At 48.4% G+C, this 23,621-nt stretch overlaps 1 protein-coding gene across 1 annotated transcript in view; it reads right to left on the reverse strand.

Moving 5' to 3' along the window:
* Window positions 1-23,621, reverse strand: part of NOL6 (nucleolar protein 6) — a 67,417-nt gene that overhangs the window by 42,441 nt on the left and 1,355 nt on the right. Inside the window, exons 2-15 of the mRNA XM_056849088.1 lie at window positions 22,432-22,668; window positions 21,482-21,598; window positions 19,802-19,981; window positions 18,465-18,633; window positions 16,731-16,865; window positions 14,231-14,394; window positions 11,747-11,867; window positions 9,814-9,872; window positions 8,596-8,697; window positions 7,943-8,058; window positions 6,002-6,179; window positions 5,285-5,407; window positions 3,956-4,104; window positions 3,012-3,087 (exon numbers count right to left, since the gene is read on the reverse strand). Of these exons, the coding sequence (XP_056705066.1) occupies window positions 3,012-3,087; window positions 3,956-4,104; window positions 5,285-5,407; window positions 6,002-6,179; window positions 7,943-8,058; window positions 8,596-8,697; window positions 9,814-9,872; window positions 11,747-11,867; window positions 14,231-14,394; window positions 16,731-16,865; window positions 18,465-18,633; window positions 19,802-19,981; window positions 21,482-21,598; window positions 22,432-22,668 (1,926 nt within the window). The remainder of the gene's footprint in view (window positions 1-3,011; window positions 3,088-3,955; window positions 4,105-5,284; window positions 5,408-6,001; window positions 6,180-7,942; window positions 8,059-8,595; window positions 8,698-9,813; window positions 9,873-11,746; window positions 11,868-14,230; window positions 14,395-16,730; window positions 16,866-18,464; window positions 18,634-19,801; window positions 19,982-21,481; window positions 21,599-22,431; window positions 22,669-23,621) is intronic.

Below are 23,621 nucleotides of genomic sequence, written 5' to 3' on the forward strand. Positions count from 1 at the left end.
TCAGAAACGGTTCACTCATTTCCAACATTAATGTGCATGGAGGGTTTGCCCGTTTAAGAACTGCCTTAGAACTATGTGGATAATCCGAACAGAGACAGAAGGGAGAAATGCATGAATTTGCGTCCATGTCAAGATATCAACTTTGCTCCAGAACAAGATGAAAGATGGCAGCCTTTTTATGGCAAATATCAATTATCATAAGAAGATAGGTTATGTTAAGTAACAATTTAGCAAGACAGTTATAACTCATATTGATTCACAAAATCACAGACAAAAAGGATACGATATAAAATGTAGGATAAAACTTTTTAATTCTTAATCATAACTCAAAATGGGGTAAAATGTGAGTTAACTAACAATATAAGTGAAATAAGGGTTAATCTATTACTTAGAATAAGATAATGGGTGGCAGCTGTGCCAGACAAGGATTAAGATGTATGTTCATTTCCCTACGTTTTTTCCCTTTCCCCCTTTTTCATTCTGTACCCTGATTTTTTTTTAAATAAAAACAATTATTAAAAAAAAGAAGAAGAGAAAAATGTTTACAGGGAATTCAAGGGGTTTACAAGAACCACGCCAGACACAAAAGGCAAAGCTGAAAATGTCTAAGCTAAGTTAAAGGTAAAGGTCTCCTGTGCAAGCACCGGGTCATTCCTGACCCATGGGGTGACATCACACCCATTTTACTAGGCAGACTTTGTTTACAGGGTGGTTTGCCAGTGCCTTCCCCAGTCATCTTCCCTTTATCCCCAGCAAGCCGGGTACTCATTTTGCCGACCTCGGAAGGCGGGAAGGCTGAGTCAGCCTTGAGCCAGCTAGCTGAAACCAACTTCTGTTGGGATCGAACTCAGGTCGTGAGCAGAGCTTTGGACTGCAGTACTGCAGCTTACCACTCTGCGCCACAGGGCTCTTCTAAGCTGAGTTACACATCAGGAAATGGGAATCTCTACGTTGGAGAAGAGATCCTTGCGTGGTGATATGATTGCCACCTTCTGATACCTAAAGGGATGCTACGCAGAGGGCGAAACCACCATGTTTCAGTCGTGTTGGATGACAGGAAGAACAGTTGGGTTTTATACCCCAATTTTCTCTACCTTTTAAGGAGTCTCAAACCGGCTTACAATCGCCTTCCCTTCCCCTCTTCGCAACAGGCACCTTGTGAGGTAGGTGGGGCTGAGAGAGTTCAGGGAGAGCTGTGACTAGCCCAAGGTCACCCAGCAGGCTTCATGTGGAGGAGTGGGAGAATCAAACCTAGTTCACCAGATTAGAGTCTGCTGTGGAGGGGTGGGGAATCAAATCCAGTTCTCCAAATTAGAGTCCACTGCTCTTAACCACTACACCACTTTGGCTCTGGGACTAATGGATATAAACTACAGCAAAGGAGGTTTTGTCTAAACTTAAGAAACCTTGGGGGTCATCTAGTCCAACCCCCTGCACAACACAGGAAATTCACAACTACCTCCCCTCCCTCTCCCCCAGTGACCCTTGCTCTATGCCCAGAGGAAGGCAAAAACCCTCCAGGATCCCTGGCCAATCTGGCCTGGAGGAAAATTCCTTCCTGACCCCAAAGTGGCAATCAGCATTTCCCTGGGCATGTAAGAAAGGGCCACAAGAGCCAAGTGCTGAAGAAACCCTTCCTGCCCTCCCTCTCATGATCTGCTTAACTTCACAGAATCAGCATTGCTGTCAGATGGCCATCTAGCCTCTGCTTAAAAACCTCCAAAGAAGGAGAGCCCACCACCTCCCGAGAAAGCCTGTTCCACTAAGGAACGGCTGTCAGGAAGTTCTTGAGGAAGAACTTCCTGATGGTGAGGCGTGTTCAATACTGCAACAGTCTCCCTTGTGAGGTGGTGGACTCTTTGTCGTTGGAGGCTTCTAAGTATCAATTGAGTACCAAGTTGTCGGGGATATTACAGCTGCAGTTCCTGCATTGGCAGGAAGTTGGACGAGATGACCCTGGTGGTCCCTTCCACCTCCGTGATTCAATATTTAAATAAAATGGAGGAAAGTGTTTTCCATTGCACATAGGGGTTAAACTAGAGAACACTGACACAGTCCAGGATATTAAGGCATTTCCCAAGTTCTGTCATTCATGGATGGATGGATGGATGGATGGATGGATGGATGGATGGATGGATGGATGGATGGATGGGAGAATTGGTTTCTATAACCTACTTTCCTCTACCTTTAAGGAGTCTCAAAGCGGCTTACAATCGCCTTCCCTTCCACTCCCCACAGCACCTTGTGAAGTAGGTAGAGCTGAGAGAGTTCGGAGAGAACTGTGACTAGCCCAAGGTCACCCAGCAGGCATCAAGTGGAGGAGTGGGGAATCAAACACAGTTCTTGAGATCAGACTCCGCCGCTTTTAACCACTATGCCACGCTGGGGGCGTCGTTTCATAGTCTTCTGTGGATGCTTTCATGGCACAGCATCTGCTTTGTACTCAGAAAGTCTCAGGTTCAGTCCCTGGCATCTTCAGTGAAAAGGATCAGGTAGTAGATGATAGGAAAGACCTTGCCCCGAGAACCTGGAAAGTCGCTTTCAGGCAGAGGAAGGATATGAACCTTGAGGGAGCAGAGGACTGACTCGTAAGTTGAAGGCAGCTTCATGTGTCCAACAGTACCCATTAGGAACCCTTAAGATTAAGGGAGTAGAACTGGAGAACCTCTGAAGTTCATACAATACTCATTTCCTTCCTATTTAGGATCTAATTTCCCCCTTCTCTCAAACTAGTGATACTCAGACACACTATCTCACATTTTTATTTCATCCATCCTCCAAGGAGATCAGAGTAGGTGCACGTGGTTTTCACCAACCATTCTGTAGGCCAGATCGAGGGAATGATTGGTCCAATATCTCCCAGCAAGGGTCGGTTGGGTTTGAACCTGGGTCTTGCGCTATCCCAGCATTCCAAGCACTGCACCACCCTGGCTCTCTAGGGGCCAAACAAAGCACAGACTCTACTGCACGCACCCCTGAAATTCAAAGGACTGGGAGGATAAAGATCTTACCTCACGTCCCAATTTGATCACAGACTCCAGGAGGGCGCCGGTGTAGCAGATGGCAGATTCTGGAATGTCCATGTGTCTGCAACCACAGCAAGAGAGACTGTTAAAACGGAGAGGGGGGGGAGGCTCCCTCACCACGATCCCCTCTTTAGCACAATTTCTTAAAAAATAAAGTTTCTATTCTAGTTATAAGAACATAAGAAAGGCCCTGCTGGATCAGACCAAGGTCCATCAAGTCCAGCAGTCTGTTCACACAGTGGCCAACCAGGTGCCTCTAGGAAGCCCACAAGCAAGATGACTGCAGCAGCATTACCCTGCCTGTGTTCCACAGCACCTAGTATAATAGGCCTGCTCCTCTGATCCTGGAGAGAATAGGTATATGAACATCAGAAAAGCCCTGCTGGATCAGACCAAGGCCCATCCAGTCCAGCAGTCTGTTCACACAGTAGCCAACCAGGTGCCTCTAGGAAGCCTACAAACAAGACGACAGCAGCAGCATTATCCTGCCTGTGTTCCACAGCACCCAATGTAATAGGCATGCTCCTCTGATCTTGGAAAGAATAGGCATGCATCATGACTAGTATCCATTTTTGCTAGTAGCCATGAATAGCCCTCTACTCCATATGTCCACGTCCCTCTTCAAGCCTTCCAAGTTGGCAGTCATCACCACATCCTGGGGCAGGTAGTACCACAATTTAACTATGTGCTGCATGAAGAAATACTTCCTTTTATCTGTTTTGAAGATAACCTTATGAAGCATTTTGTGCAGTGCTACTCCATGTAGAAAAGCCCAGTTGAATAATTAAGTTTTGCACAGTTTGCGGAAAGCCAGGAGAGTGGGAGCCTTCCTGACCTGTTCGGGCAGGCCGCTCAATACGGTGGAGGCCACAACAGGGAAGGCACGTGTATGCTTCCCCCACCCCAAGTCCCGCAGCAGAGCTACTCACAACTGCAAGAGGTGCCGAATGACCTGCTCCGGAATGAGGCGCTTCTGGCTTTGGTTCGTCGCGTCCCACAGAACGGCCTCGCAGATGGAGCCATCTTGGAAACGCCTCAGCTCTGAGCGCTTCCCCCAGAACCTCTGAAACTCCACCGCCTGCAGGAACAGATGCAAAGAGGGCAGAACTTTATTTATTTATACTTATTTATCAAATTTATAGCCTGCCCTCACTTCCAGCAAGCCAGGCTCAGGGCGGGTAACAACCATTAAAATACAGAAAACCATCAAACATCAATAAAACACCAGCGACATCAATGAAACATCAATGAAACATCATTTCAAACAATGAAATACAACCATAAACAGGTGGCCTTAAAAATTACCCAGATGCCACCGTGTGACAGAATTTCAGCAGATCAACCTCCTAAAGATTTCAAGAATGAGGGGGAAAGGATGGGGAGGTCAGGCATGATGGATCCACTCACAGCAGAAAAGCAGCTAATAAATGTTTAAAATAAATACATAAAATACATAAATAGAGCTCGAGGAGAAAATTCTACAGAACAGGTGCACCCTTGCAAGGCGTACCAGTACAAGTCAGTTTGAAGTCTGTTTGTCTTAAATTTTCCAATGATAATGTATGAATAAAAGCAGAGTTTAAAGGAAACAAAAAGAATGCCATAACGCCGATCTGCTTCATAGTGAATGCCAATCTTGCATGCAGCGATTAATAATATATTTAAATACGAGTTTTTGAGGTTTACAGATAACTAGCTATTGTGCCTCAGATAGGGTTGCCAACCTCCAGGTGAGGCCGGGAGGTCCCCTGGAGAAAATGGTTGCTTTGGAGGGTGGACTTGATAGCATTACACCCCTCCAAGGTATCTCCCCTCCCCCAATCCCTCCTTCCCAAGGCTCCACCCCCAAATTTCCTAGAATTTCACAACCCAGAGCTGGCAACCCTTGCCTCGGAGAGAACAATTTTTTAAAAGACAGTTGAGAAAACCCAACTGAACTGAGCTGAACAGAAATACGCAGCTCTAATGAGTTTTGCATGCAGGAAGGGGAGGGGCCGTGGCTCAGTGGTAGAGCATCTGCTTGGCGTGCAGAAGGTCCCAGGTTCGATCCCCGGCATCTCCAGTTAAAAGGACCAGGCAAGTAGGTGATGTGAAAGGCCTCCACCTGAGACCCTGGAGAGCTGCTGCCGGTCTGAGTAGACAATACCGACTTTGATGGACCAAGGGGTCTGATTCAGTATGAAGCAGCTTCATGTGAAAGAGAAAAACTGGCAGGAAGAGTTTTGGGTGCCAAACATAGAACACCACCTTGGGCTCACCTCTGGACGGTCCGCTTCCGGCCCCTTCTCCAGGACACTGATAGCAAAGTCAGGACTCAGCAGAAGCCCAAATGAGAGGGATCCGGTGTCTTTGTGCTTTGGGGGGTCAGCGTCGATCGGCCACTGAGGGAAAAGATGAGGGGAACGAAATTAGGAAGCCGCCCTGAGGAAAACACAGCTGCCTGCATTGCTTCCCCCAGAGCAGACCAGAAATGCAGAATCCTTCCATCCCATGCTAGCATTCTCGGTATCAGTTGTTCCTTGGAGTTATGCATGAGTTTTCCCTCCATTAGGGATGACCTCACTGCCAGCCCTCACAAATCCTGGGACTTCCCGTCCCTCTATTAACCAGATTCTTCCCTCTCCCCTGAGCTCAGCTCTGGTAAAATCCCCATGCATGAGGCAAAGCGCGGGATATGCAAGCTTGGTTTCTCTCACAGCCTATTACAAAGCAGGTTGTAAAGAGGCAGGGATGCAAATGCTTCCTGGGAGCTCTTTCTGAGCAGAAGAAAGGTTTTTTTGGGGGGGATTTTCTCTTACAGTAAGCTCTACAAAGTAAGCCAATTACAAAGCAGCATTTCAAAGGGGCGGGGACTTGATCTGAGCTTGGAGACCACTGGTGCATAGACTCCCAACAGGAACATGTGGGTCCAGTGAGCAACGAAGCTCAGGTAAAACCACCATGCAGAAATGACCAAAGGGAAGAGAGGCCATTACCGGAAGAAGCTGGGGAAGAGAGTGCGTCAGCAGCAGGATTCTCTGTGCCAGGCCACGTTCCAGCAAGCGGAGGAGGAAAGGCAGAGTTGCGGAGATGTAGTTCCCACCATGGTCCAGCAGTTCGTGGAGGAGCTGCATCTTCTTGCAGGCCGCCTGAAGCTTTGAGACCTGCTTGAGACTGGGGGAGGGGGAGGGGGAGAGAGAGAGAGAGAGGGGGGGAGGGAGAGAGGGAGAGAGAGGGAGAGAGAGGGAGAGAGAGGGAGAGAGAGGGAGAGAGAGGGAGAGAGAGGGAGAGAGAGGGAGAGAGAGGGAGAGAGAGGGAGAGAGAGGAGAGAGAGAGAGAGAGAGAGAGAGAGAGAGAGAGAGAGAGAGAGAGAGAGAGAGAGAGAGAGAGAGAGAGAGAGAGAATATATCAAGACTCTGTGCCAACGGAGGCCACACCAAGAAAAGTGGAACTGTGCAGCAAGCATAACTCCTCCACATTCAACAAATGAAGCTATGAAGCTGCCTGATACTGAACCAGACTTTTGGTCCATCAGTGTCAGTATTGTTTACTCAGACTGGCAGCTGCTCTCCAGCGGAGGTCTTTCACATCACCTGCTACTTGGTTCTTTCAACTGGAGATGCCAGGGGTTTAACCTGGGATGTTCTGCATGCCAAGCAGAGGTTCACCTACTGAGCCATAGCCCCACCCCAACATACACGAAGCTGACTTAGAATCATAGAGCTGGAAGGGACCACCAGTGATCTAGTCCAACCCCCTGCACAATACAGGAAATTCACAACTACCTCCCCGCCCCACCCCCCCAGTGACCCCCTACATGCCTTGAAGATGGCCAAGATGCCTTCCCTCTTATCATTTATACTGGATTAGACCCTTGGATCCATCAAGGTCAGTATAGTCTACTTAGACTGGCAGTGGCTCTCCGGGGTCTGAGGCAGAGGTCTTTCACGTCACCTACTACCTGGTCCTTTTAACTGGAGATGCCAGGGATTGAACATGGTACCTTCTGCTTGCAAAGTAGATGCTCCACCACTGAGCCACAGGCCCTCTCCAACAAGTACACGATGCCACCTTATACTGAATATACAGACCCTTGGTCCATCAAGTTCAGTATCGTTTACTCAGACTGGCAGTGGCTCTCCAGGGTCTCAGGCGTTTCACATTAATTGCTGCCTGGTCCTTTTAAAAAAGCTTGAGACTTAGAAAAAAAATTATACCAGCCTGTTTTGCAATTTCCTTTTCAAATGCTTTGACAACCATGAGGACTAGCATCCTTACTTCATGGGGGGGGGGTGGAGCTAAGTTTTGCCCTGAACTGGTTAGCCCCAGGCTCATCAGATCTTGGAAGCTAAGCAGGGTCAGCCCTGGCAAGTATTTGGATGGGAGGTAAAAGTAAAGGTAAAGGTCCCCTGTGCGAAGCACCAGGTCATTCCTGACCCATGGGGTGACGTCACATCCCGACGTTTTCTAGGCAGACTTTTGTTTTATGGGATGGTATGCCAGTGCCTTCCCCAGTCACCTTCCCTTTACCCCCAGCAAACTGGGTACTCATTTTACCAACCTCAGAAGGATGGAAGGCTGAGTCAACCTCGAGCCAGCTACCTGAAACCAACTTCTGTCGGGATTGAACTCAGGTCGTGAGCAAAGTTTGGACTGCAGTACTGCAGCTTACCACTCTGCGCCACGGAGCTCACCAAGGATGGGAGGCCACCAAAGAAATCCAGGGCCATGACTCAGAGGCAGGCAAGGGCAACCCACCTCCGAATGTCTCTTGCCTGGAAAATCCTGCAGGGTCACCATAAGTCAGCTGTGACTCGGCAGCACTTTCCGCCACCACCACACTAAGCTTTCCAAGGTTACTATCAAAAGCAGTCAAGACGTCAGAAAGGCCAACACTCCACTGTCCCAATAACGCAGGTGCCCACTCCGGATCTTACTGGAACACGTGGTCGAAGGCTCGGATCAGAGGTCTGCGAGTCATGAGCAAGAGCTGAAATCCGTCCACCGTCTTGTCATCTAGAACTTCCATTGAGCGCTTGGCTTCAAACTGGATCTAGAAAGAGCCAAACCAGGTGTGTTTATAGGTACGTTAGGGGACCAACTCGGTCTTGTCTCTGACAGGGATGCTCTCTCACTATCAAGGCACCTTAGGGGTCTACAGAACAGCGGTGACCCCAGGCTTTCAGTCTCAGCTCCCCTCTTTCTTCTGGTTTCAAGGCCCTATCCGTGTGGGTCAAGAAAGAAGAAGAGTTTGTTTTTATACCCTGCTTTTCTTATACCTTTAAGGAGTCTCTTAAGATCATAACTGGCTTATGATCACCTTCCCTTCCTCCCCCCACAGCAGACACCTTATGAGGTAGAAGGGGCTGAGAGAGTTCGGAGAGAAGTGCGACTAATCCCAGGTCACCCAGCTGCCTCCTTGTGGAGGAGTGGGGAAACAAACCCGGCTCACCAGGTTAGCCTCTGCTGCTCATGTGGAGGAGTGGGGAATCAAACCCGGTTCTCCAGATCAGAGTCTACTGCCCCAAACCACCGCTCTTAACCACTACGCCACGCTGGCTGTTTGTCACAGCCTGCCCTCTCTCTTTACCTGTTTGTATTTGCTGGCAGTCATATCTGCACACAAATTCACCAGCCCTGAAGGGTCCACGAAGACCACCTGGAAAGCTTTGTGGAAGTCGCTCAGGGTTGGCTAGAGAAGAAGAAGAAAACTGCTTAGATCGAGGGTCCCCAACCTTTCTGAGCCTGTGGACACCTTAGGAATTCAGAAAGAGGGTAGTGGGAGAGGCCACAAACTGGCCACCATGGGAGGCGGGGCCAAGTGTAAAATGGCTGCTGCAGAGCCACACACAAGAAGCCTAAGCACAGGGTACAAGAGAAGTAATTTACAAAAAATACAGCGGGAAAGGAGAGGGTGAGCTAGTAAAACCAACACTGCGTTGGCAGCTGCTGCGGGACAAAAAATATTAATTTAAACTGCACAGCCAATCAGATTTCCTTTCCTTTATCCCTTAGAAGCTCCTTGATCCATTGATCTTGAGCAGCGCAATTTTCGATCTAATGTTTGAGGGATATAAGGACTGAAATAAATCTTGCCACTGACAATGCAGCCTTGGGATCCCTGTCACTTAATAAAAAAGGCATTGTGTCAGACAGAGGCATTAAGATTTACAAGTTAAAAGGGGAGAGATATAACGTGATTGAAGTTCCTCATAAAAGCGGCATTCCAAGAGGGCATGAGCTAATGAATAGAGCCAGGAGAGCATTCAGATTTCCAGTGGCCAATCAGAAGTCCTGCTGGGCAGGAGATCTGCCTGGTCCCACCCACTTTCTAAAAACACTTTGTGGATGGCAGAAAAGGGATTGGCGGGCAGCATGGAGCCCATGGGCACCATGCTGTCGAACCCTGGCATAGATTCAAAAGGCGTAAGCTGAAACATGGGCAGAGGTGGCAGCAGCTTCCAACGGGGCAGCCTGAATCCCCAACAAACTTGCCCAATCCTTGACCCAACAGGACAGGCCAAGAAGCGACTTCCGCTTGGACAACCCTGGCACAGAAAGATCCGTTTCCCGCACCAGGTAGACAAGCCAGATCTCGATTCCTACCAGATAGCAACCTGCCCTAGATGCTAATCTATGTGAACGGATTTAGCATCATCTCACGCAATCGCACTGGATGCCTTGAGCACGCCAAGGGAGAAGTGAGGTCCACAAAATCAGTTGAATGCACCTGGATAAAGTTCAAAAGGCCATCCCCGTTCCTTGTCTACCCCGGCACGCCCACATCCCACAAAAAACACCATCTTACCAGTGAGCCGTCTCCGTCCTTCGAGAGGCTGATTCCAGAGGTACTGAGATCCGTAGTGGCTGGAACGGAAGGAAGAAAGAACACCCAAAATCTCTACAACTGTATTTATTTAAAAGTTCATTTTAAATGTTGATTTTTATGCTATTAAATGTATTTATTAAATTGTATTTATTGGTTGTTAGCTGCCTTGATCCCGACCTTGGTTGGAAAAGGTGGGGTAGAAGTAATAATTATTATAATTATAATACTATCATCCCGCCTTTCCTAGTGGTTCAAGAAATCTTATAATAATAGTTCAAAACGTTTTGAGTTTAAAGCCAAAAATAAAATAGCAAACCCCAAATCTCTCCCCCACTCTGCCCTTAAAAGATGCCTAACCCATGAACAAAAAAAATAGATTCGTTTGAAATGCAGTGTTGGAGGAGAGTGTTACGGATACTGTGGACTGCCAAAAAAACAAATCAGTGGGTTCTAGATCAAATCAAGCCTGAACTGACCCTAGAAGCTAAAATGACTAAACTGAGGCTGTCGTATTTTGGTCACGTCATGAGACAGCAAGTCACTGGAAAAGACAGTCATGCTAGGAAAAGTTGAGGGCAGCAGGAAAAGAGGAAGACCCAACAAGAGATGGATGGACTCAATACAGGAAGCCACAGCCCTCAGTTTGCAAGACCTAAGCGAGGCTGTTAAAGATAGGACATTTTGGAGGACACTGATTCAGAGGGTTGCCATGAGTCGGAGGCGACTTGACGGCACTTAACACACACACACAACCCATTAACACATGAAGCTGCCTTATACTGAATCAGACCCTCGGTCCATCAAAGTCAGTATTGTCTATTCAGACCGGCAGCGGCTCTCCAGGGTCTCAGGCAGGGGTCTTTCGATTCACCTACTTGCCTAGTCCTTTGAACTGGAGATACCGGGAATTGAACCTGGGACCTTCTGCATACTAGTAACTGGAGGTTGGCAACCCTATCTATAATTCATGGGGAGGATGGGCAGAGGATTGGGAGGTTTGCCGGAAAAGGGGAAGTACAATCACAGCAAATTTCTGAGCCTTTAAGCAGACATATCCCATTCTCTTCCAATATCTCTGCAAGTCAGGACACGAAAATAAAAGTCACATCGTATTTTGCCTGATTGATGCAAGACGATTAGGAGGTTGAAGCCCCTTCCCTATGAGGAGTGGCTGAAGAGTGTGGGACTTTTCATTTTAGAAAAGAGAGACTAAGGGGGGGGGACATGGTAGAGGTTTATAAAACTATGCACAGGGTGGACAAAGGATTTATCTCTCTCTCGCCCAAAATACTACAACTCGAGGGTATCCAATGAAGTTGATGGGCAATAGATACAGGATGGACAAAAGGAGATATTTCTTTACGCGATGAGTGATTAAAACGTGGAGCTCGCTACCAGAGAATGTAGTGATGACCACAGGGGATTAGACAGATTCACAGAACAGAGGTTTATCAGTGGCTGCTAGCCATGATGACTAAAGGGAACCTCCACATTCAGAGGCAGTCAACCTCTGTATACTGGTGCTAGAAGCCAATATCAGGGGAAGGCCTTGGCCTCTATACTTTGGTTCTTGGCCCTTTCAGGGCAACTGGCTGGCTAGTGTATGAGAAAGGATGCTGGACTAGATGGACCACTGGTCTGACCTAGCAGGGCTTTTCTGATGTAGTGCAGGTGAGAGAACTATGTTTTTGAATGCTTCCCCTTATAAGAAACATCCCACCTAGATAACTAACACTACAAAGAAGCTACCTCTAGCCTAACCTCCCCTGACGCTCTAGTCTTCTAGCCGTGGGGAATTCCTTCCAGGGAGAAAGGACTCTACCCGAAACGGTACATTCCAGAAAGGGCTACCTGGAATTTGCCCTACAGGCAGCTCAGCCTGCAGAGAAGGGACTCGCTCAGGTCCGCTTACCCAAGAACTGGAGGGCGTTTCTCAGCACCTGGTAGCCGCTCATCACTTTGTTTATCTGGTGCCTGGATAACAGATACGCCACCAGCATGGACGCCAGGAAGCCGTTGAAGCACCCGAAGCCCTGGGAAAGGCAACATTCGTTAGGAGAAGAGCCCTTGTCGGCTATTTTTGCCCATCGCTCGCTGCCAAATGTACCACAATCTTTGCATAATAGGAGTTGATACAGTTCAGCAGTGTAACCCATAGTCGCCCCAGATCACTCTCAGCATTCATCTGCTAGCCAGTTCAATTGTGGAACTCCCTGTCCCAGGACGTGGTGATGGCTGCCAACTTGGAAGGCTTTAAGAGAGGAGTTGGCATGTTCATGGAGGAGAGGGCTACCCATGGCTACTAGCCAAAATGAATATGAATGCATACCTATTCTCTCTAGTATTAGAGGAGCATGCCCATTACATTAGGTACTGTGGAACACAGGCAGGATAATGTTGCTGCAGTCGTCTTGTTTGTGGGCTTCCTAGAGGCACCTGGTTGGGTACTGTATGAATGGGCTGCTGTTCTTGATGGGCCTTGGTCTGATCCAGCAGGGCCTTTCTGATGTTCTTATACCTATTCTCTCCAGCATCAGAGGAGCATGCCTGTGATATTTGGTGCTGTGGAACACTGGCAGGAGAATGCTGCTGAGGTTGTCTTGCTTGTGAGCTTCCTAGAGGCACCTGGTTGGCCACTGTATGAACAGACTGCTGGACTTTATGGGCCTGGGTCTGATCCAGCAGGGTTTTCTGATATTCTTATGTTCACCTTCTAGTACATACTGCTTTATAATTAGGATTGCCAACTCCCGGTTGGGAAACACCTGAAGATTTTAGGGGTGGGGCCTGGAGAGGGGTTTGCTGAGAGGAGGGACCTCAGCTGAGTATGATGCCATAGAGTCCACCCTCCAGTAGCCATTTTCTGCAGGGGAACAAGTCTCCACTGTCTTGAGATCCGCTGAAATTCCAGGAGATCGCCAGGCCCCACCCGGAGGTTGGCAACCCTATTTATAATCCTCGTTTCCTTCAGTCCCCCCCCCAACAAAAATGTTACCAGAATTGCCATTTTATAGATGAGAAACTAAAGATTACAGGCAGTGTATAAGGGCAGGAAAACCCTCCAGCATGTGATGGGGGGGTTGGCAATGCAGAATAAAGCTTCGCGACAATCTCAGTTTTCAGTTTTAAAAAGTAAAAAGCAAAACGCAAAAGCAAGCATCTAGCTCCTATGACTGCCACACTGTGCTTCCAAGGGCTGACCTAGGCAGGATCAGATGCCCCGTAGTTTTGCAACAGAGAAAAATAATTATTTTATTTGTTTATTAAAGCGTTCATATTCCGCTGGTCCTCCAGTTTCAAGGTGGCTTATAACAACAGTTAAAACACATTTCAGTTAAAAGTAAAACTAAAACAACAAACCCTAAATCTTGCCCCCTCCCCATCTTAAAAGATGCCTGCCAATTCAGATTCCCCCCAAAGCCCTGGCAAACAGGCGGCCTTACAGCACCTCCGGATACTCTCCAAGGAGACAGAAAATAAGAACATAAGAAAAGCCCTACTGGATCAGACCCAGTTCCATCAAGTCCAGCAGTCTGTTCACACAGCGGCCAACCAGGTGCCTCTAGGAAGCCCACAAACAAGGCGGCTGCAGCAGCATTACCCTGCCTGCGTTCCATGGCACCTGATATAATAGGCCTGCTCCTCTGATCCTGGAGAGAATGGGCATGCATCATGACTAGTATCCATTTTGACTAGTAGTCATGGATAGTCCTATCCTCTAGGAACATGTCCACTCCCCTCTTAAAGCCTTCCAAGTTGGCAGCCATTACCACATCCTGGGGCAGGGAGTTCCACAATTTAACTGTGCATTGTGTAAAGAAATACTTCCCCTCATATCTCTTCAGGGAGCCCATTCCACAGAGCCGGGCCCACGACGGAAAAGGCCTGGACTCTGGCTGACGCTAGACATGCCACCCTAAGTGGTGGGATCGCCAACAGAAGGCTACCTGACAACCATAGTTGGTATGCTGGGATATATGGGAGGAGACGGTTAGCTAAGCAGAAAGGACTAAACTGGGGGAGGGAGGAGGAACAGCCCCTCTCAACCTGTCCTGCTTTCCCAGTTTTAAACAGCGCTCCTGAAATTGCAATTTGCCCCGTCAAAGCAAACATTCCTCCCTATACTTGTCTGCAGAATCCATACCCATTTTAACCCAAACCAGCTTCTCGAACTCAGGCTCAGAAGACAACAGGGAGCCGGAGCAGATGCGGCAGCGCAGGAGCCGTCCAGAAATGCTCCTTGCCAGATCACGACTTCCGCCTCCTGCAGAGACAGCCCGTCCTCAGGGCTAGCAAGCAAGGTGGCTTGTTTATTTCTTTATTTCAATTTACATCCCACCCTCCATCCCCGGCCAAAGCCGGGCCCTCCTGCATCTCCTGGAAGGGCCTCCATTACCTTCTCCAGCTCCCGCTGGCGCAGCCAGACTTTGAGGAGGGCCACTCCATCCCGCATGCCTGGAAAGTCACTGGCCGACCCGGAGAGGAAGAGCAGGTGGGACTCCATCGCCAGGTCCCACAGAATGGAGTTGTTGTAGTGGGGGGTTGGCGGTTCAACTTCTCCTGGGGAGGGAAAGAACAAGAAACTAAACTTTGGGGCAACAGCAACCCAAGCAACCCTCGGGGGCGGGGGGGGGCAGACAGCACAGTGGCCAAGCCCTCTGGTCAATGACCTGGCCAGCAAAGAGAAGGATAAAGACAAATTAAGGCCTTGGCAAAAGGCCATGGAGGAGCCTTCCAAAGCATCTAAATAAGAAGGAGGAGGAGGAAGATGAATTGGTTTTTATACTCCCTTTTTCTCTAGCTTTAAGGAGTCTCAAAGCAGCTTACAATCGCCTTCCCCTCCCCACAACAGACACCCTGTGAGGCAGGTGGGGCTGAGAGAGATCTGAGAGAACTGTGACTGGCCCAAGGTCACCCAGCTGGCTTTGTGTGTAGGAGTAGGGAAACCAATCCAGCTCACCAGATTAGCGTCCCCCGCTCATGTGGAGAGTGGGGAATCAAACCCGGTTTTCCAGATCAGAGTTCACCGCTCCCAACCATCGCTCTTAACCACTACACCAAGGACAGACATGAGAAGATCAACAGTTATTAGCTATACCGGCAAAAGTTCTGGAATACCTAGATTAATAAACGAGTTGTGGCGAGAGGTGAGAACCTGCCTCAGACATGTTAAATGCATGGAAAGAAGGAAGGCTATGGACAGAAGCACTTTGCCAAAGACAGGGTGAATGCAACAGATAGATCTCAGATCTCAAATATGCTCTGCGTGATGGGGTCCAAACTGCATGGGTGAGGGAACACCGGAGAGTCACTTACAGGAGGAGGAGAAATTAACTCCAAATTAACAATTTTGAAGTCTTGCGCCACCCTCAAAATCTCCCCCTCTGGAATACTCTAAGGCTGCAATCTTATGCAGAGTTACCCCAGCCTAAGCCTGCTGGAATAAATTGTCCCGGGAGGGGCTCCCGCCCCCATCTCCCGGGCCTGGTCTCTGCCCCCTCACTCACTGGCGTCCCATCCAGGGCGGCTCCAATGGGTCTTTCTCTCTCCCCAGCGGCCCTTGGAGCCGGAAGGAAAGGGGAGAGTCTGACCGCCGCTGCCGGAGCAACGTGCCACTGCCCCACGAGAGCCTCCGCCGGAGCAGCGCACCAATGCCCCGCTATAGAAGAGCACCGGCTGTAGTGGACCTCTCCGCTCCCCAGCTGATGTGCGGGCGAGTCTGGGCGGGGAACAGACGCACCCCTCGCCCGGCGTCTCGTGGCTGGGAGGAGGCTTCCTCCAGCCCTTATATGGACTTCCGGGGGGAGGGCTAGGGGCGGAGTCTGGGAGGAGCTTCTCTGGCCTGGAGGGTATATAAGGCCAGAGAAGTCTAACCGCCGTGGAGGAGAGAAGCCAGAGGCTGCCTGCAAGGTGTGTCCTGCGGCAACCTGGCGACATTCGAGGGAGAGTCGAGCTCTGACTCCCCCTCGGACTGGTCTGAGGCGGAGAGACTGTCTCAGCCCCGACATCCTCCCGGGCAGAGACCCTCCCAGCGGCTGGGACTAAGCCCCCTCCTGACATAAATAGGATTGCACTGTAAGCCTCTTAGGCAGCAATCCTAAGCACCTCAAAAATAAGTCCCATTTGATTCAATGGGGCTTACTCCCAGGAAAGTGTTCTTAGGATTGCAGCCTTAGAGTATTCCAGAGGGGGAGATTTTGAGGGAGGCGCAAGACTTCAAAATTGTTAATTTGGAGTTAATTTCTCCTCCCCCTGTAAGTGACTCTCCGGTGTTCTCAGCCAGCACATCCCAGGTCTGACGTGAAAGCGTTCTACCGGCTGGAGACTCTTCTGAGTATACCTAGAACCAGAGTTGGAAGGGACCACCAGGGTCATCTAATCCCCTGCACAATGCAGGAAATTGTGCTACCTGTCCCCACACACACCCAGACCCCTACTCCATGCCCAGAAGATGGCCAAGGTGCCCTCCCTCTCATCATCTGCCTAAGATCATAGAATCAGCATTGCCATCTAGCCTCTGCTTCAAAACCTCCAGGGAGAAGCTCACCACCTCCTGAGGAAGCCTGTTCCACTGAGGAACCGCTCTGTTAGAAGATTCTTCCTAATTTCTAGAGGGAAAATCTTTTGATTTAATTTCACCCTGTTGGTTCTAGTCCGACCTTCTGGGGCAACAGAAAAAAACTCCGCACCATCTTCCATATGACAGCCTTTTAAATACTTTAAGATGGTTATCATAGCACCTCTCAGTCTTCTCCTCTTCAGGCTAAACATACCCAACTCCTTCAACCTTTCCTCATAGGACTTGGTCTCCAGACCACTCACCATCTTTGTTGCCCTCCTCTGGACAGGTTCCAGCTTGTCTACATCCTTCTTAAATTGTGGTGCCCAAAACTGACCTGCCACAGGTGAGCCTCTCTCTGTGAACCAGGCAGTGCGGACGTTGTTCTTGCTGGGATGCAGACGACTGGGCTTGAAGAAGTCTTGGGGAGGACAGGCGTAGAGACGGACGGTCACCATTTTGGCGTCTTTCCCTGGAGGAAGGAAAAAGAGACCCTGGAGAGTTAATGCTGGATAATGCTGCTGCAGTCGTCTTCTTTGTGGGCTACCTAGAGGCACCTTGTTGGCCACTGTTCGAACAGACTGCTGGACTTGATGGACCTGGGTCTGATCCAGCAGGGCTTTTCTTACATTCTTATTACCCTTTTGTTCCAAAAATATCTGCAACTCAGTGCTGACAGTGGGCCAAGGCACAGCACACATGAAACAGTTTTTGAACCCAAACCCAGCTGCGATCACACCATCCTTGATACCCTGCAGATGTACTTTAAACATTTAAATATTATTTATTTTATAGTTATTTTCAACTTACTGAGTTCCCAAAGCAACCTACAAAGTGTAAGAATGCCTTGATATTAACTGACCTTACAACTTTTAATTTGGTCACACCACCCGAAGAAAAAAGTTGAAGGTAGGACGAACCCCATGACTTAACAACCTCCAAAACGTCCTATCATTAACAGCCTTGCTGAGGTCCTGCAAAGTGAGGGCCGTGGCTTCCTTTATGGAGCCTATCCACCTCATGTTGGGTCTTTCCCTTTTCCTGCTGCCTTCCACTTTCCCTAGCGTTCTTGTCTTTTCCAGCGACTCTCGTCTTCTCATAATGTGAACAAAGTCAATAGCCTCAGATTAGTTGTTTTAAACGTCTAGGGAGAATTCAGGCTTGATTTGACCTAAAACCCGCTTATTTGTCTTTTTTTGGTAGTCCACACTATCTGCAAAAATCTCCACCACCACAACCTTCCAAGAGAATAGATTTTCTTCCTGTTGTTCACTGTTTTTAATCAATACATTAACGCTACACTCAAAGACTTCAGCTTCTTCACCCATCTCTAGTACTGAAGATGGTAGAACTACACACAGATCAAGTGGTCCATAGACATCACTGCCGTCATGGCATGGGATAACCCAGGATTTACAGTCCCCTTGCTGAAATTTGGACACCACAACTCTCTGAACGACACTTCTGTTAACGCAGGTGAACACTGCAACGGGCCCTTCTAGCCAGAGCGCGCAGGGCGTGCTCCTTGCACCATCCGGGCCTCCCCATTCCAAAGATTCTACCTTCTTACTGTAAACTTTTAACTGTTCCCAAATACAGGGTGCTTTTCTCCAAGGCCAGATTAAATGCACTGCCATTGGGGGAGTCAGCAGGCAGATTTTCAGGGGTCCCCTTTCCTGAGTGACTTTGTGACTGTGGATCAGGGAGTTTGGACACCGTTTGGCATTTTTTTGTAGATTGTAAAAAAGCGTGATCTTACCAGAGACAAATGGATCACAATACACATTCAGAGGTGGGGACCTGCCCTAAAGCAAGACATAGTTGCAAAGTTATTGGCTGATACCGATCCAAATGTAACCCTCGCAGTGGCAAAAAATGACCTGTTGGTGCACGAGCATAAAGAATGGGACAAAGGAAATAAAGGAAAGGATACATCACCCTTCTAGCCAGGGCATTACGCTGTGGACTTGCGCTCAGTTTGTTACCTTCTTTTTCACATGCGCTGCAGCATACAACAGCTACTCTGTCGAGGAATGCACAGGTTTGTAACAAGCAAGAAAGCCTCCCTCACCCTGGGGCTGCAACAGCACCACTGGCTTGAGGTGGTTGCCATTGGCATAGGCAAACGTCACACTCCCCAAGAGCTCTTCCTTGGCCAGGTGGTGGGCGACGTGGGCCAAGTAGAGGGCTCGTTTCCGATGGTAGCGTTGGTTGAGGTTGTCCTTGTCTTGGAAGATTTCCTAAAGGGGGGAGAGGAAAGATGGCTGAAAAATCAAACATGCGGCTTTAGTATTCATATATTCGACTCTAGTAGCCCCACAGAGAAACGAGATTTTGGGGGTATGAGCTTTCAAGAGTCTTTAGTACATAAGAAAGGCCCTGCTGGATCAGACCATGGCCCATCCAGTCCAGCAGTCTGTTCACACAGTGGCCAACCAGGTGCCTCCAGGAAGCCCACAAGCAAGATTATTGCAGCAGCATTACCCTGTCTGTGTCCTTAGCACCTAATATAATAGGCATGCTCCTCTGATCCTGGAGTGAATAGGTATGCATCATGACTAGTATCCCTTTTTACTAGTAGCCATGGATAGCCCTCTCCTCCATGAACATGTCCACTCCCTTCTTAAAGCCTTCCAAGTTGGCAGCCATCACCACATCTTGGGACAGGGAGTTCCACAATTTAACTGTGCGATGTGTGAAGAGATACTTCCTTTTATTTTATTACAAAGGGAGCCTGGACTCTTAAAATCTTATATCCCGAAAATCTTGTTGGTCTCTAAGGGGCCACTGGACTCGAATCTAGCTGTTCTATTGCAGACCAACACAGCTATCCTCCGACACTTGAATATATATATTTCAACTAAACATGTTTAGTTGCCAGCGTGTAGTAGTGGTTAAGAGTGGTGGTTAGGAGTGGTGGACTCTAGTCTGGTGAACTGGATTCGTTTCCCCACTCCTACCCATGAAGCCAGCTTTGTGACCTTGGGCTAGTTACAGTTCTCTTAGAGCGCTCTCAGCTTCACCTGCCTCACAGGGGTGTCTGTTTTGGGGAGGGGAAGGGAAGGTGATTGTAAGCCGGTTTGATTCTTCCTTAAGTGGTAGAGAAAGTTGGCATATAAAAACCAACTCTTCTTCTTAGCTCCCATCGTTAGTACAGGTAAATACGTTTGGGTGCCCACACACGCAGGGTTGGGTTGTAGTACATTTGGGTGTCCGCATGCGCAGATGCTGCTTTGGTTCTCATGGTGCCACTTCCAACAACACCCTTTTTAATGTTGCACAAAGGAGCTTTAGAGTGGCTATTATGTTAACGATGGGCTATTAATGATGCTGAGAAGCTTTTGTTTTGCTATGGCGTCAGCGGCATCAAGCCGAGAAAGGAGAGAAGGATGGCCCGCCGCTACTCACCCTGGGCATGGTTAGTGCCATGTCTACATTGATTGCTGGCTTGATGCAGGTACCCAGAAGATAACTCCCCACGACCTTGACCGACACAGGGGGCAGGAAGCGGAAGCGGCCCTTCACGCTGAATGGGACCTGGACAAACGGCACCTTCACATCCTTCGGGAGCCAGGACTGGTCAGTAATCTGGAAAGTAAGGCAGTGACTGATATCAGGAGGGATCTTAGCTCAATGGCCAAGCAACTGCTCCCCATGCAGAAGACCCCAGGATCATAGCACAAGAAACTGCTTATACTAAGTCATCAAGGTCGGTATTGTCTACTCAGACTGGCAGCGGTTCTTCAGGGTCTCAGGCAGAGGTCTTTCACATCACCTACCACCTGCTCTTTTTAACTGGAGAGGCCAGGGATTGAACCTGGGACCTTCTGCATGCCAGACAGGTGATCTACCGCTGAGCCACAAGCAGCACCTCCTGCAGAAGAGCAGCAGGGCTGGGAAAGTTCTTTCTCTCGGCCCTGGACTTTCGAAAGAAACTGTCAGTCAAAGTAGACAGTACAAGGCTTAACAGGGTATTGACGGTACAGGGGAGTTTTACATTTATTAGAAATGTTTAATCCACGCGCTTCCTATATTAAACGCATACAAAGTGGATTAAAACATTTTTGTTAAAACAATCAGAAGACAATAAGAAACAAGAAACCTTCAACCATGAAACATTCCAGACAACGGTGGTTATATTCAAGGGATAGTTAAGATCCTCACCATTCAAATAGAAAACGTTTGAATATCAATACCCACACATCAATAGTCCATATCAGCGTTTCTCAACCTTTACACCCTTGCGGAGCCCTTCAAATAATATTCATGTCTCAGGGATCCCTACATATAATTACATATGATTTACATATGATTAGCCTATTCATCGCTATTTCTCGCGGAACCCTGGTTGAGAAACACTGGTCCATATGGTATTCTCTGGAGGAAAGCGTTGTAACATAACGAGAATACAGGTTGTGAGCCACAGATGAATCAGCTGCTTTTTTGGGAAGGAGCTAGTGTGCACGCACAGAGAACAAGAGACCATTCTTCCTGGCTGATTCTGCATGCCTTCCGACTACTCCTCTCCATTCAGTGTGCAAGCTGAACTCATGTTGTAGTGGAGAGGATTCCTTTTTTTAACCAAAGGCACTCAGAGAACCCCCTTCCCTACAAAACTCTCCCCTTGCCCTTGGAATTGTTTAGTCCAGATTCTCTAAATGGATGTGAGAGTGGAATCTCTCCTTACATTACACGTGAACACATGAAGCTGCCTCACACTGAATCAGACCCTCGGTCCATCAAAATCAGCATTGTCTACTCAGACCGGCAGCGGCTCTCCGGGGTCTCAGGAGGAGGTCTTTCACATCACCTACTTGCCTAGTGCCTTTAGCTGGAGATGCTGGGGGTTGAACCTGGGACCTACTTCATCCCAAGCAGATGCTCTACCGCTGACCCAGATTCAGAACCAAAGATCTGCAGCTTCCAACAAAGCATCTTGGTCCCCTGTTAGAAACATGGAATGGCCTTTGACTAAGGCTAGTGTGTCCATAATATTGTGGCCTCCTCCCAAGCGAAATGCTGGCCAATCTGGGTAGAGCTGACCACTAGCCACCAAAGCCCGCTCCAACAGCACTTCTCTCAACATACCTCGGCCTCAGGAGTCTCTGGAATCTTGGCTAGGAGGGCATTGATTTGGTGCAGGAAGGTGTCGATTTTCTGTTTCCTCTTCTCCTTGAGCATCACCTCTTTCAAAAGCTCCTCCACCTGTGCAGAGCGGGAGAAGGAGAGAAAGGGAAACAACAGATCAGAAGACGGCACTGCTAACTGTTCCTACTTTTCCAGCATTGTCGAGGTGGCAGGTGATGTACCAAGTGCAGAAAAAATGTTATCTGAGCACTGAAGGGTCATGATCTGATTGTGGCAGGGCTAGGTTGGGGAAGAAGAAGAGTTAGTTTTTATATGCCGAATTTCTCTACCACTTAAGGAAAACTCAAACCGGCTTACAATCACCTTCCTCTCCCCTTCCCACAACAGACACCCTGTGAGGTAAATGGGGCTGAGAGAGTCCCTGGCCCAGGATGTGGTGATGGCTACCAACTTGGAAGGCTTTAAGAGGGGAGTGGACATGTTCATGGAGGAGAGGGGTATTCATGGCTACTAGTTAAAATGGATACTAGTCATGATGCACACCTATTCTCTCCAGGATCAGAGGAGCATGCTGAATATATTAAGTGCTTTGGAACACTGCTGCAGCCGTCTTGTTTGGGGGCTTCCTAGAGGCACCTGGTCAGCCACTGTGTGAACAGACTGCTGGACTTGATGGGCCATGGTCTGATCCAGCAGGGCTTTTCTTATGTTCTTATGTAGAGTGTGACTAGCCCAAAGTCACCCAGCTGGCTTCATGTGTAGGAGTGGGGAAATCAATCCAGTTCACCAGATTAGCGTCTGCCGCTCATGTGGAGGAGTGGGGAATCAAACCCGGTTCTCCAGATCAGAGTCCACCGCTCCAAACCACCACTCTTAACCACTACACCACGCTGCAAGAGGCTGGCTCCAAGTTCGAAAGAATCCCACCAGAAGAGCGTGCCTGCCCTGACCTGCAAGCGCAAGAGATTGGAATGGAAGAGGTTCTCAGTCTCCTTCAGCCGGCTCAGTTCTTCACTGGTAGGGGGCTTGTAAAGCGTTGCCTTGCTGATCTTCACCGGCTGCAAGAGGCCTTCGGAAGAAAAAGCCCTCTTCTTCCCCCGGGGTCTGCTTTCCTTAGCTGGAACCATGTTGGCCCCTGCGGCCTCCTGATCTCCACATTCTGCATCTCTCTCCACGTCTTCAGACATCTGCAACCACAACAAAAAATAAAAGAAACAGCAATAAATTTAATTAACAAAAAATTACAAACAAAATTACATCAAGACAATAAACAAGATAAAAAGGAAAAAGAAAAAAAAATACAAAGACAGACAAAAAGATACTTCCGCTTTCGTTTGTATCGAATATAAATCTCATTAAGAAACTACTAAACTTTTCTCTATCATACCTACATTCTTATTTTTCTAATCTTCAAACCCACAAATCATCAATTTAGTTTAGATAAAGTCTGGTCCATGTTGTGTCTCATCAGAAGACCAGACCCTGTTGAGGAATGCAAAGTCTCAGAAAATGGACTGAACGTCTCTTGAATTTCCACAAAGGAGCTAATAATGGCTCTTTTCATACGGCACTTTTGCTATAGAACAGAGAATGTTCTTAGAACAACTGAGAGCTATAATGGGTACTGTGTACATGTGTGTAAAATGCTGTCAAGTAGCAGCCGACTTATGGCGACCCAGTAAGGTTTTCAAGGCAAGAGACTAACAGAGGTAGTTTGTCATTGCCTTCCTCTGCTTAACGACCCTGGTATTCCTTGGTGGTCTCCCATCCAAGTACTAACCAGGACTGACCTTGCTTAGCTTCTGAGATCTGCCAAGATCAGGCTAGCCCGGGCCATTCAGGTGGGGGCATCCTGTGAAGCAGGTCAACACAATTATTCTCATACCACAAACAGGAAACTGTGAATAAAAGGACCTTGCCTAAGGCTACAGAAAGAGCGCCTAGGAGGGTGAATCTTGAACTGTGGATGGCTCAGGTTACAGTTGGGTCTCCTCCAGGTACACTAGCATAGAGTTGCCCACATAGAGTTGAAAAATTCCTGGAGATTTGGGGGTAGAGCCTGGACAGGGTTTGAAAAGTCCTCTGAAAGACGACTGCACCGTGGAATTAAAAACAACACATTTATTACAGCTCCACAAAT

The sequence above is a fragment of the Euleptes europaea genome, chromosome 4 (assembly GCF_029931775.1).
Source record: "Euleptes europaea isolate rEulEur1 chromosome 4, rEulEur1.hap1, whole genome shotgun sequence".
NCBI classification, from domain to species: domain Eukaryota; kingdom Metazoa; phylum Chordata; class Lepidosauria; order Squamata; family Sphaerodactylidae; genus Euleptes; species Euleptes europaea.